The 15,337-nt window shown below is 45.1% G+C and overlaps 1 protein-coding gene and 1 pseudogene across 1 annotated transcript in view; one reads left to right on the forward strand and one right to left on the reverse strand.

The window, feature by feature from the left end:
• The window catches only part of LOC126252955 (uncharacterized), a 217,176-nt gene that overhangs the window by 82,992 nt on the left and 118,847 nt on the right, over nucleotides 1-15,337 (forward strand). Inside the window, exon 2 of the mRNA XM_049953968.1 lies at nucleotides 3,044-3,530. Coding sequence (XP_049809925.1) covers nucleotides 3,182-3,530 — 349 coding nt within the window. The 5' untranslated portion in view covers nucleotides 3,044-3,181. The remainder of the gene's footprint in view (nucleotides 1-3,043; nucleotides 3,531-15,337) is intronic.
• On the reverse strand, nucleotides 12,861-12,978 carry LOC126254293 (5S ribosomal RNA; annotated as a pseudogene).

Raw genomic sequence — 15,337 nt, forward strand, 5'->3', positions numbered from 1 at the left:
AGCTGTCGAGGAGAGAGACCATGCACTTTTATTGAAACTGTTTTATGTGAATGGCAGCAATTATAGTGCAGCATTGAGAGAGTATCGCCAACTAAAAGGTCTGAGGAGAGACCTGACATCATTAAATCGTTTAAAGAAGATGATAATGAAATTCGAAAACACGGATGAGTGTGGTGTTACACCTGGAAGAGGAAGGTATCCTATCCTTGTGAAAGTTACTGTCGAAACTACTGTTGTTGTAACGTGCCCCAGGTAGTGCTAGTGTTTGTGCAGTGTCACCAGAACTGTCCATTCCATGGAAGGTTTTGCGGTCTCTTTTACACAAATCCAGACAGTGCAGCGACTGAAACCTCATTTTCTGCAGCAACATTCTGAATTTGAGCTACGGTTTCTGACACGGATCGAAGTAGATGACATGTGGATAGGCGATATTCTATAGAATGATGAGGCACATTGTACCCTACATGGTCCTGCGAATACCACAACTGCCTGTTGTGCACGACGTTCCATTACATTCGCCGTATGTGACTGTATGCCGTATGCACCTTTATTGTTGGTCCTTTCTTCTTTGAAGAGACGGCCTGTCAGGTGTACAGTGACGTCTGCACGTTACCGAGCCCTCCTTGTACAGCCTATGATTCCTGCTTTGAAAGAATGCAGTTATGTGGAACCCGTTGTTTTCATGCAAGAAAGGGCAATGTTTATCGCCCAGTGAAAAATCTGCTTAATGTAACCTTCCACGAACGGGTCATCTCCAGGTGCATTGCCTGCAAGATCATCTGATCTCAATCCGTATGACTTTCGGCTCTGATGATATGTGAAAGAACGCGTTTACCAGGGACATATTCTGTCTCTACTGGATCTGAAGGCCAATGTACAGGAACACGTTGCTCAGCTTCCACCGGATCTGCTGCGAGCAACTGTTGATCAGGTCATATTACGGATGCAGCAAATGAGCTCTGAGCACTATGGGACTCAACTGCTGAGGTTATTAGTCACGGATGCAGCATCTCGTCTATGTTACCGGTGCTCATATTGAACAAATTGTGTTAGCGACGGTTAATACACTCCTGGAAATGGAAAAAAGAACACATTGACACCGGTGTGTCAGACCCACCATACTTGCTCCGGACACTGCGAGAGGACTGTACAAGCAATGATCACACGCACGACACAGCGGACACACCAGGAACCGCGGTGTTGGCCGTCGAATGGCGCTAGCTGCTCAGCATTTGTGCACCGCCGCCGTCAGTGTCAGCCAGTTTGCCGTGGCATACGGAGCTCCATCGCAGTCTTTAACACTGGTAGCATGCCGCGACAGCGTGGACATGAACCGTATGTGCAGTTGACGGACTTTGAGCGAGGGCGTATAGTAGGCATGCGGGAGGCCGGGTGGACGTACCGCCGAATTGCTCAACACATGGGGCGTGAGGTCTCCACGGTACATCGATGTTGTCGCCAGTGGTCGGCGGAAGGTGCACGTGCCCGTCGACCTGGGACCGGACCGCAGCGACGCACGAATGCACGCCAAGACCGTAGGATCCTACGCAGTGCCGTAGGGGACCGCACCGCCACTTCCCAGCAAATTAGGGACACTGTTGCTCCTGGGGTATCGGCGAGGACCATTCGCAACCGTCTCCATGAAGCTGGACTACGGTCCCGCACACCGTTAGGCCGTCTTCCGCTCACGCCCCAACATCGTGCAGCCCGCCTCCAGTGGTGTCGCGACAGGCGTGAATGGAGGGACGAATGGAGACGTGTCGTCTTCAGCGATGAGAGTCGCTTCTGCCTTGGTGCCAATGATGGTCGTATGCGTGTTTGGCGCCGTGCAGGTGAGCGCTACAATCAGGACTGCATACGACCGAGGCACACAGGGCCAACACCCGGCATCATGGTGTGAGGAGCGATCTCCTACACTGGCCGTACACCACTGGTAATCGTCGAGGGGACACTGAATAGTGCACGGTACATCCAAACCGTCATCGAACCCATCGTTCTACCATTCCTAGACCGGCAAGGGAACTTGCTGTTCCAACAGGACAATGCACGTCCGCATGTATCCCGTGCCACCCAACGTGCTCTAGAAGGTGTAAGTCAACTACCCTGGCCAGCAAGATCTCCGGATCTGTCCCCCATTGAGCATGTTTGGGACTGGATGAAGCGTCGTCTCACGCGGTCTGCACGTCCAGCACGAACGCTGGTCCAACTGAGGCACCAGGTGGAAATGGCATGGCAAGCCGTTCCACAGGACTACATCCAGCATCTCTACGATCGTCTCCATGGGAGAATAGCAGCCTGCATTGCTGCGAAAGGTGGATATACACTGTACTAGTGCCGACATTGTGCATGCTCTGTTGCCTGTGTCTATGTGCCTGTGGTTCTGTCAGTGTGATCGTGTGATGTATCTGACCTCAGGAATGTGTCAATAAAGTTTCCCTTCCTGGGACAATGAATTCACGGTGTTCGTATTTCAATTTCCAGGAGTGTAATAAAATCTACGTTATGCTTTTCTTACTTGTCTTACCTTTTCTGCCCACATCCTGTTCCTAATCCATTACGTATGGAAACATTTTTATATGCGTGTCTTGTATTCACAGCGCGAAATTTTGGAACTAATTTTCGTTCCACCGTAAATCGGCTCCGCATTACGGCATCAGAATATCTTCCAAGTTCGCTGCCATATGATAAATACAGCCCACACTGGACCTCTGTAGGTCCATTTTAATTATAACCATCCGGTACAACTTTGTCCTCAAGACGCTTTTATAAGCGGCTATATTTGAATAGGAGGCATGCTGATAAGTAACCACACTCATTTATTAGCATAAAATTCATTTAGAGGCATTAAACAAATAGAAATAAAATTCCTTCTACTGTATTTTTTCTGAGGGTACTGGACAAAAATTTTCTTTACATTCAAACAAATTAGTAATGGTAGCAGTCTATGTTTTCTTTCTATCTGAGTATACCCTCTTTTCATATTCAAACTTTTGATTTTTTTGTTCTTTTGGAATTATTAACAATCTTTAATTTTTTGTTTCAGCGAATGGAGGAAGTTTCGTAGAGGGATACTAACAGAACATACAGACAGAATGTGAATTGCTAAGGGGAAAACAAAGAAGCATAATGATGGAAATCGGATAACTATAACAAGTTGGCAGTGTAAAGACTTCAAGTGCCAATGATGGATTCCGCGCAGTGTTCAAGCCACGCGGATGAAGACGGGGAATCAGATAAAAGACGTGGCAAAAGTACATTTTACGATGAAGATTATGAAGACAAAAGAGCTTCTATCCCCTCGGAAAACTGGCGAATGGCAAGATCATCATCTGTTTTTTTAAAAACGAAGAGTTTTCCCAATGTCAGTAACACGTATTACAACTCTTTGAACCTTAGGAAAAAGAGACAGATCACGTACACCAGGCACTTAAGTTCAGAACAGAACTTGAGAGACCTCATTAAGAAATCTGTCCTGGAAGGTAAATGGTTGTGCTGGCATGATTTGCTGAACCCAGAAGATGGCCATTGTGGTATGTAGCAAATACAGGATTAATTTAACTTACTGAATTGGGTTCTATCTTTTCACGTATAATATATGGGGGACAGTCAATAATAAAAAGAGACAGACTGATGTGGAAAAAAATTGTGTATTTTAAAAAAATGAGATTTTTACTACTTCTCAAAATAATCCCCATCAATATTAATTGACTTGTCCCACATATGAATTAGCTTTTTTTTAATGACTGATGCAAAGAAGTCTTCGTCTTGTAGTTTGAGCCACCTTCCCATTAACGCTTTGACCTCCTAGTTGTTGCTGAACTTCTTGATTGGACAAAACAAATGAAAATCAGAGAGAGCCACATCTGGACTGTACAGAATGAGGCAGTACCTCCCAATCCATTTTTCAATGATTTCTTGGGTCCGAAAGCGGTGTTAAGGCGAGCGTTCTCGTGTAGCAATTCGAACCTTTCCTTTGAGATTCGCGACTTTTTCCCCCTCATTGCTGTCTTTACTTTGTTCATCACTATGTCTAAGTAGTAAGCAATGTTTATTGTGCACTGATTTTCGAAACAAGCACAAAAGACGATACCTGGGCATCCCAGAAGACGGTCAACATGGCTTTTCCCGCTGATGCTAGCCTTCTGAATTTCTTTCGGACAGAGCTGGTGTACTTCCATTCCACGTTTTGCCTTTTGGACTCCGGTTCACAGTGGTAACCCGAGTTTCATTACACGCTAAAATCTTGTTTAGAACAGGGCAATCTTCACTTTCATACTGATCTTTCTAGTCTGAGCGTAACTTCAATGTAATTTTCTTGTGTTGTTGCATTAACTCTTTCGGGATTCATTTTGCTGAAGTTGAGCTTGTTATTGATAACGCTGTGAACTGGGCCAAAACTTATTACAACTGATTTTTGCTATATATCGAACTGTAACACGTCGGTCTTCGCGAATAATGTAGTCAGTGTGCGTTTCAAGCTAAGGTGGTTACATTTCAATTGTCCGGTCAGAACGTGGTTCGTCAGTTTTTGAGGTTTGGCCGTTTTTTCACTGTTATACCCACTTATAAAAATTTCCACAGTTCATACAATGTTCATCATAATGTAAAATCATTCGATAAAAGATTTAAGACGGCTTTTCAACTTCAGAACGTAAAAATACACCGGATCACTGAACATTGTTCAACTAATGTGGTGATTTCAAGCAGACACTCATCTTTAAATGTAATATTGTGGTTATAATCAAACCAATTTTTATCCGTCAGCTGTTCTCAGTTCATCTCGGTGATGTCAACCTAAAGTCGTGAAACTAGGAAACTCTTCCGGCAAATTGTTTCACTTCTACATCAATTTGTCTCTTTAATTATTGTATGTCTCTTGTATAAAATGAAATAAAATTTTAATTGTCATCTAAAAATATCAAGCTGCGACGGTGAAACTTGTTTATGGTGTTACTCCTCCTCTGTATACTCATCCTTCAATGCAACACATTTTTACCAATGATGGACGACTTGGAGACATTGCTTGTATAAGTCTACATTTTGGCTCTTCAGGAACCATCTCGAAAATCACCTGTTGGTTATTCTGGAGATCTTCTCCCACCGCGCAATGGAAGAAGTCAAGGAGTGATATGTCAGGAGAACACGGAGATTGGGGGGAGGGTTGAGGTGGGAAAGGTGAAAAATGATACTTCAAAAAAGCAACTCCTCTGACCGTATCCTGAGTAAAGTGAGCTGGGACAGTGTCGTGGATCAAAATCGTCCCGTTGGACACCACTGCACGACGCTTCGTCTTCGCAGCCTATTGTAAACTCATCAGTAGATTTCCGTAGTATGTTCCCGTGACGTTTTGCCTCTTGCGAGCTAGCCGCAAGAAACGCAGCGTCAGCTTGCCCTGTGATGATTGGATCTTCGATTTTTACGAAAATTCACATTTCTCAACTGTTTGCTACACTCTTTTGTCTTGGCGTCATAATGACACACGCAACAATCATCGATAGTGATTAAGCAGCTGCAAAAGTCGTCCGGATTTGCTTGACACCGTTGCATCATAACCACTGGCACCTCGGTTTACGGACTTTTTGAATATAAGTGAGCAGTCGCTTAACCCAGCGAAGAGGTGACCTTTGTCACGTTGAAAAGGTCGTACAAGACGCTGAAAATTGATTCAAGAGATGGGTTCATTTTTTACGTTATCTCTTCGAATTTAATGCGCTGATCTTCGAGCACCAGGCCCCACACTTCTCTTACGACTGCCAATTCTTCACAGGCAGATTGTCGGCCACTTCGTTCTTTAATATTCAGACTTGTCTGGCCACACTCGAAGAGTTGGCGCTGACTAACCAGTGTGTCAAACACTCAGGTGACAAAAGGCATGGGATATCTCATAATACCGTGTCGAACCTTATTTTGCCCAGCGTAGTGCAGCAACTCGATGTGGCATGGATACAACAGGTCGTTGAATGGCTACAAATGGTCTGCAAGTAGGCCTGCAGAATTATTGAGCCAAAATGGCTCTATAGCCGTCCATAAATGCGAAAGAGTTGCTGGGTCAGGATTTTCTGCATGAACTGAACTCTCGATTATGTCTCATGAGTATTCGATGGGAGTCATGTCGGGACGTCTGGGCGGTCAAATAATTCGTTCGAATTATCCAGAATTCCTCAAACCAGTCGCGAACAGTTGTGGGCTGGTGACATGGCTCATCCATGAAATTTCTATTGTTGTTTGGAAACATTACGCCCATGAATGGCTGCAAATGGTCTGCAAGTAGCCTAACATCCAGAGGACCCAGCCCATTCCTTGTAAACACAACGCATACCATTATGAAGCAACCACCAGCTTGCACAGTGCTTTGTTGACAACTGGGTCAGCCGGCCGGGGTGGCCGAACGGTTCTAGGCGCTTCAGTCTGGAGCCGCGCGACCTCTACGGTCGCAGGTTAGAATCTTGCCTCGGGCATGGATGTGTGTGATGTCCTTAGGTTAGTTGGGTTTAAGTAGTTCTAAGTTCTAGGGGACTGATGACCTCAGAAGTTGTCCCATAGTGCTCAGAGCCATTTGAACAACTTGGGTCCACGGCTTCGTGAGGTCTGCACCACACTCGAACCCTACCATCAGCTCTTACCAGCTGAAATCGGGACTCATGTGACAACGCCACGATTTTCCAGTCGTCTTGTGACCAACTGATATGGTCACGAGCACAGGAGAGGCGCTGCAGGCTATGTTGCACTGGTGGCAAAGGCATTCGCGTCGGTCATCTGCTCCTATAGCGCATTAACGCCTAACGGATAGACTACGTTCGTCGTACGTCGCACATTAATTTCTGCGGTTATTTCATGTAGTGTTGCTTGTTAGCGCTGTTAACTCTACACAAAAGTCGCAGCCCTCGGCCGTTAAGTGAAGGCCGTCGGCCACTGCGTCGTCCGTGCTGAGAGGCGATAATAGGAATTTGGTATTCTCGCCACTCTTGAAACAGTGGATCTCGGTCTCAACCTACCACTCTGCGTTCAAAGTCTTTTAATTCCCGTCGTGAGGCCATAATCGCGTCGGAAATCTTTTCACATGACTCAACTGAGTACAAATGACAGTTTCGCTAATGCTCTGCCCTTTTACATCTTGCGTAAGCGATATTATCGCCATATGTATATGTGCATATCGCTATCCCATGACTTACTGTCACTTCAGTGTATGATGGTGCACTGTTGTACAGTTCTGCCAGATCAGCATGAGTGATTCAACGTTTCTCCACTTCAAATACACAAAACCACATTACTGCACGATAGACCTCTTGTTCGTCCGCCTCCGTAGCTGTGTGGTCAGCGTGGCTGACTGCCATGCGAGGGACTCCGGTTCGATTCCTGGTACTGTCAGGGATATTTTGTTGGTGGGAGAACTGACACGGGATTTACTCACCCTCTTGAGGCCAACTGAGGAGCTACTTGATCGATTAATGGAGGTTCCAAAGTTAAGAAACTCGACAACGTCGGGGAGAGCGGTGCGTTGACGACATGTCCCGCGTAGCGCATTATATGACGTCATTGTCAGAGGATGGCATGGCGGTCGATCGGGCCCAATTGGGGCCAGAGCGTGGAACATTTTCTTTACTCCACTTTTGCAATAGTCTGTGGCATTTTGTTTTGCTTCCTCATGCGGCGTGCCATGGGCCTATGGTGCAGGGATTTCAGTATATACCTGCACTGCTGACACATACTTGGAAAAATACGCAAAATTAATTACGTAACATTATGTTTTCGAGGCCATAATTAAAACTTTGACTGCTCTTTGTGGTAGCTTGACTCAAAAGAACCAGTCCAGTTCGCTTTGCTACGGTACTGTCTGTCGGAGTTTAGTGGCATGCGGCTTCTTAGACCTTGAACTACATTCATGAGCCAAAACATTACGACCTCCTTAATACCACGTTTGTCCTCGTTAGGAAGGCAGTACAACAGCGATTGTGCTTAGTAGAAATGGCGCTTATCGCTGAAAAAACCTGTTTTCGGCTACATCGTTTTTATTCCACCTCCAGTTTAATCTGTCTGTTAAAACCGCCCAAAATAACCGATTTATGAAATAACCGATTTTCAATTTGTTATTACCATTATTTACAACAATAAACGTAGACATCGCACAAAGATGGAAAAAATGCTACGAATTGCGCACACTTTCGCATTATACCTTTCACGGTACGTAGAATCAAAATTTCAAATAAAGGAGGCAAGGAAAAGAAAACGCAGTCCATCCAGCGTCGCTGCTTTCCTCGAAAAGTAATGAGGCTTCAATACTACAAAGAACTCACCAGCATTCCCTACTCTTTCTAGTTTTAAATGTGTGTTACAAAAATTACATTGCAATCGAAGATCACACCAGTATTTGGCATTATAAATAGTTAATGCTAAAGGGTGACAACTGAGTTAGGGGAGTTCCGTTTTTTGTGTTGTCCTTTTCCGAGGGCTACAAGCAGATAAAGGCATATTGTGTAGACACAGGCTGCAGATCAGCTATTTTCTTTTTGTATTATAAACTACAAATGGATTGTTAAATTTTTGTTTATTACTGTTACCATAACTTCCTTTCTCTTTTATTATTTCATAGAAGTGTCAAACCGACATTCATTCAGAGTAGTTGAAGTCTTGTCAGATGTATATCTTTACTTTTTTACGAGAATTTGAATATAACTGATTTTCTCTTGAAAAAATAAAAAAACAAACAAACAAACAAAAATTCGCTTTCAAAAAATCGAAATAAACCACTCAGATCGTGGACAAAATAGAACATTTGCCAAGAAAAATTACGTGATACGCCGATGCACGAACGATGGCGGTTTCCCCTTGTCGAGGAACGGATGGGGATTGCATTGTTGACGATTCCAAGCGACGACATCGTTTCCGCTTGAAGAAAGCGCATGACCTGCAAATTATGCCTCTCGCTTGCTTATGCAGAATTTTTACTCACCATTGCAATCAGCGAAATAGAAACGAAATTCACTAAACAACTCGCTACGATCACGTTTAATTATCGCATTAGCTACTGCATTCACAGCAGAGGACTCAGAACACTGCTTAACGCCCTTTGATTGTCGCAAAATACGTGACGTAGATGTGCGGAACAAGCGTAAACTCGACCGTCATCGTTAGTGGATCCAACTATAGTCTGTTCTTAAATATTCGTTCTGTAATGTTTTGATCTTTAATTTGTTTCCTTTCATTAGAAACAACATCATTTAAAGACGATACCAGTTTCTCAGAGGAAACAAAACGTACTACGAAACTAGTTTTTTAAAAAGGTTTTATCTAAAACGAAAAGTTTTTAGCACCACTGCTAGGGCAAATTGGTACATCGATTTTATATCCAGTTATCAGTAAAAAAGAAAAATGTCTATCATAACCGAGACCAAGCCACTGCCGAAAAATATCGGTTATTCAGAACTAAAATGAGGGTATCGGTTTTAACCGGTCGGTTCTTCCCATCCCTACTGCTTAGCATGTTTCATTAAGTCTTTGGGAGGGGGTGGGGAGGCGGTTCCGGAGGTATGTGGCATCAGGTGTCCGCACACAGATCACATAATTTACGGGCTGGTGGATAGCTGAAGCAAAGATGGCGCCTGGTAGCTTCTCAGATGTGTTCCATCGGGCTCAGACCAGGTGAATTTCTTGGCGGAGACATCAACATGAGGTCGCTATCAGGCTTCTCAAACATCTATAGAACGATTTCGACCTTGTGACACGGACAGCTATAAAGCTGGACGACGTCATCGCTATCGGGAAAGGCACCAAGCATTGAGGGAGGCAAGTAAACTGCAATAGTGTACACGTAGGTCGCAGCCGTCATGGTGTGTTCCAGTACTATCAGAGGTCCCGTAGGACAAAGGGTAAATGTTCAATATGGCGCAATACTGCACCCACCGCCTTGCTCTGTGACGCGGTGCGTGTTTCGAGTAGCCGTTCGTCTTGGCGTATGCAGACGCTACCTTCGACCTAGTGTTGTTACAAGATATGTGATTCGTCCGAGCAGGCGACACGTCTCCACTGATCCACGATCCAATCTCGATGATCCTGAGCTCACAGACCGCCACCTACTGTGCCCTACAGAACGGCCACGCGTCTGACCTCCTCGTTCTGTGATGAGGAGCGGAAATCCCACACTATGTTGCCTTCTCGTGGTTCCACCGTCCACCAACCACTTTCCATAAACGCTCACGACACCAGCTTACGAGATGTTCCCAGGCGACAGGACATAACACCTGGCCTTTTAGTAATACAGCTTATGGCTGTGAATTTCCCCGTTTCCGGTCCGCAATGAATGATTTCCTATTCGCCTCTGCTGTCCTTATACAGTGTCCGTCCAAAAAGTTCCGACACTGCTGAATAAGCGACGTCAGCGCAGTGACAGCTTGAATGAACAACTGTAAACCAAAGATGTGCGTTTGACCACTCAGTTGTGAGCAGGTAGTGTTAATCAGTTTACCTGCGACGGTAATGTGCCAACGTATTTGTGTCAAAAATCGCGATGGAGCAACATCTGTAAGTCAAGTGTGCAAGACATTCCAATGTTTTGAAGACGCGAGAACCGTGTGCAAGGTTTATGCCGGAAACTTTGATTCCCAATCAAGAACGAAGAGCCGTGGACGCTCGCCGTGACTTGATTGAAAAGCAAACCGCGGACAATTCTTTTCTGGAAAAAATAATCACGGGAGACGAGATTTCGTGCTGTCATACGAACCTGCCTTAAAACGACACGGTACAGAAATTCTCAAGAAGGGTCAACTCTTTGACGTCTTAACCGACATTCAAGACAATGTGACGAGTAAGTTGAACAACATCTCAAAGAGCGACTGTTATGAGAGTTTCACATGATTGTACACTGCTGGGAAAGAAACACAACACCGTCAAGGACAAGCTCATTTTACTTGAAAGTTAGGTGACAGGTTATTCATCATTGTAGGAGTATCTGATAGTAAATTCAGACCACACGAAACACACATGTCACAGTAAAGGATACCCAAACCGTCCCATCAAGCTGGCCGCTGTGGCCGAGGTTCTACGCGCATCAGTCTGGAACCGTGAGACCACTACGGTCGCAGGTTCGAATCCTGCCTCAGGTATGGTTGTGTGTGATGTCCTTAGGTTGGCTAGGTTTAAGTAGTTTTAAGTCTAGGGGACTGACGACCTCAGATGAAAAGTCCCGTAGTGCTTAGAGCTATTTTGAACGTATCATCAATACACAGTGCATCCCCCTCTGGAGACCAAGAGGGTGTGTATTCTCACATACAAATGATCATAGAGGTGCAAAATGGCATCTTGTGATGGACTGTCCCAAGCGTTTTGCGCCATTTGTTGCGATTCAGCAATGGTTTTTTCAGCTCCCCTCCCCCTCCCTCCGGAGAACGAATAAGTTCACGTATCATCATGCCCTATACGTGTTGAAATGGCGAGAGATCTGGTGATCTTCCTGGCCAGGGTAGTTGTACATCACGGAGAGCACATTCTGTACTGTGAACGTGTATTGTTCTGCTGAAAAAGCGTACCACCTTCCTGTTGAAAAAATGGCAGTAGCACGAGGAAAACAGCCTGTGCAATGTAGCGGCCACTGGTTGCTGTATCCTGCGGAAACGCCAAATGTGACGCGAGTCGAAACTGATGGCCCCCCACACCCTTAAGCGCGGGAAAGACCTGTGTGTAGTGGGGGAATGGAAGCTGCAATAGCTCACCAAGTCTACGCTTTACACGTATACGTTCATCACTTTACATACAGACAGAACCTACTCTCATCACCGAAGACAGCGTTATTCTACGCTGCAGTCAATTCTTTCGCGACACCAGAGTGGTCATGCTTGGCGGTGTCATGGTGACAGTTGTGGTCTGACCAAGAGCACAGGTGTTCTTAGTACCGCTGTGAGTAGACGGTTCCCAGTGGCCCCTGCAGCAGCAGGTGCTACATGTTCCCGGATTCAGTCCCTGGATGATGTTCTGTCGGTCACTGCTTCTCGCATAGTGCGTCGATTTTAGCATGCGCCTGTATTACGCAGACGTCCAGAACCTGGTCTACCGGTGTGGGAATGTTCCACAGAGCACTGTCGAAAACAGCGGCAGGAGACTCATACATTGTACCAAACATGTGTAACAGTCCGTCGATACATCCATCCGCAGGTTCACAATTCGACCCGTTGAAATTGCGAAGCTGTTCAAAATGAGTACGTAGTCGATGGCGCATGTTTGTACCCTAAAAGAGTGTCGTAAACACTATTCATCTCTAAACTCAGCCTACCTACTGCCTGCAGAATCAAAACAGAGGATGCACAGATAGGCCTCCTGATGGGCGTGTCAAATGAATCACTAAAACTACAACACCTGAAAGTGCACATGTTATACCCTGGTGTCACTGAACACAGTCCTTGAGGGGGCTGCATTTTTTTCCTGCAGTCTATTAAGGTTCTGTGCATTGCACTCAAATGAGGGGAGGCTATACAGAACACATGCAACTTTAACACCCTCTTGACATTTCTCTGTTTACTATTGATCCATTCTAGACACTGTTTGGACCGTGGCATGTACTATCCTTACCCCGACACGTGCTTACATAGCCACACGTCGGCTTTCTGTCTCATGGGTGGGCAGTGGTCATAATACTTTGGCTCTCACCAGAATATGCTATGGACCTAATTGCACTCCGTCTTCAGGCCACAAGTGGCCCATCGGGTCATCCGACCGCCGTGTCATCCTCAGTTGAAGATGCGGATAGGAGGGGCGTGTGGTCAGCACACCGCACTCCTGGTCGTTATGATGGTTTTCCTTGACCGGAGCTGCTACTATTCGGTTGAGTAGCTCCTCAATTGGCGTCACGAGGCTGAGTGCACCCCGAAAAATGGCAACAGCACATGGCGGCCTGGATGGTCACCCATCCAAGTGCCGGCCACGCCCGACAGCGCTTAACTTCGGTGATCTCGCGGGAACCGGTGTATCCACTGCGGCAATGCCGTTGCCCCCTATGGATCAAATTGCTAAGTACGAAATTAAAAAACATCAAGCTGTACAGACATTACCCTGCACTTTCTATTATGTGTATAACACTTCCTCTGGGCCCAAATACTTGCTTTTTGGTAACTTTATAAAAATATACTCATACAAACATTTCTGCAGTAAACAATTCTTCCACTACAACTGAACTGACCAAGCAAGATGAAAATAGTTACAGTTTAAGTGTCACGCTGGTATGTTGCGATCAGTGGTTCTTAGAGACGTGAGTCGCCTACTTTTTGTTGGTCATCTTTCATACAAGTATGTCAGGTGAGTAGTTATGTAACATTTGCTTCTAGTGCTTAGCATGGCATACCACCTCTGCTAACAAAGCTACCCAAAGATATAATGTATTTATTATTGTGACACATCAGCGATCGATAAAATGAAAAAGGCCTGTTACATTATACAGGGTGGTCCATCGATCGTGACCGGGCTAAATATCTCACGAAATAAGCATCAAACGAAAAAAACTACAAAGAACGAAACTTCTCTAACTTCAAGGGGGAAACCAGATGGCACTATGGTTGGCCCACTAGATGGCGCTGTCATAGGTCAAACGGATATCAATTGCGTTTTTTAAAAATAGGAACCCCCATTTTTATTACATATTCGTGTAGTACGTAAAGAAATATGAATGTTTTAGTTGGACCACTTTTTTCGCTTTGTGATAGATGGCGCTGTAATAGTCACAAACATATGGCTCACGATTTTAGACGAACAGTTGGTAACAGGTAGTTTTTTAAATTAAAATACAGAACGTAGGTACGTTTGAACATTTTATTTCGGTTGTTTAAATGAGATACATGTACCTTTGTGAACTTATCATTTCTGAGAATGCATGCTTTTACAGCGTGATTACCTGTAAATACCACATTAATGCATAAATGATCAAAATGATGTCCGTCAACCTCAGTGCATTTGGCAATACGTGTAACGACATTCCTCTCAACAGCGAGTAGTTCGCCTTCCGTAACGTTCGCACCTGCATTGACAACGCGCTGACGCATGAAGTCAGGCGTTGTCGGTGGATCACGATAGCAAATATCCTTCAACTTTCCCCACAGAAAGAAATCCAGGGACGTCAGGTCCGGTGAACGTGCGGGCCATGGTATGGCGCTTCGACGACCAATCCACCTGTCATTAAATATACTATTTAATACCGATTCAACCGCACGCGAGTTATGTGCCGGACATCCATCATGTTGGAAGTACATCCCCATTCTGTCATGCAGTGAGACATCTTGTAGTAACATCGGTAGAACATTACGTAGGAAATCAGCATACACTGCACCATTTAGATTGCCATCGATAAAATGGGGGCCAATTATCCTTCCTCCCATAATGCCGCACCATACATTAACCCGCCAAGGTCGCTGATGTTCCACTTGTCGCAGCCATCGTCGATTTTCCATTGCCCAATAGTGCATATTATGCCGGTTTACGTTACCGCTGTTGGTGAATGACGCTTCGTCGCTAAATAGAACGCGTGCAAAAAATCTATCATCGTCCCGTAATTTCTCTTGTGCCCAGTGGCAGAACTGTAAACGACGTTCAAAGTCGTCGCCATGCAATTCCTGGTGCATAGAAATATGGTACGGGTGCAATCGATGTTGATGTAGCATTCTCAACACCGACGTTTTTAAGATTCCCGATTCTCGCGCAATTTGTCTGCTACTGATGTGCGGATTAGCCGCGACAGCAGCTAAAACACCTACTTGGGCATCATCATTTGTTGCAGGTCGTGGTTGACGTTTCACATGTGGCTGAACACTCCCCGTTTCCTTAAATAACGTAACTATGCGGCGAACGGTCAGGACACTTGGATGATGTCGTCCAGGATACCGAGCAGCATACATAACACACGCCCGTTGGGCATTTTGATCACAATAGCCAAACATCAACACGATATCGACCTTTTCCGCAATTGGTAAACGGTCCATTTTAACACGGGTAATGTATCACGAAGCAAATACCGTCCGCACTGGCGGAATGTAACGTGATACCACGTACTTATACGTTTGTGACTATTACAGCGCCATCTATCAGAAAGCAAAAAAGTGGTCCAACTAAAACATTCATATTTCTTTACGTACTACACGAATATGTAATAAAAATGGGGCTTCCTATTTAAAAAAAACGCAGTTGATATCCGTTTGACCTATGGCAGCGCCATCTAGCGGGCCAACCATAGCGCCATCTGGTTTCCCCCTTCAAGCTAGACGAGTTTCGTTCTTTGTAGTTTTGTCGTTTGATGCTTATTTCGTGAGATATTTGGCCCGCTCACTATCAATGGACCACCCTGTATACTGCCCGACAGAAGAGT

This window comes from Schistocerca nitens, chromosome 4, assembly GCF_023898315.1.
Source record: "Schistocerca nitens isolate TAMUIC-IGC-003100 chromosome 4, iqSchNite1.1, whole genome shotgun sequence".
Taxonomy (NCBI): Eukaryota; Metazoa; Arthropoda; class Insecta; order Orthoptera; family Acrididae; genus Schistocerca; species Schistocerca nitens.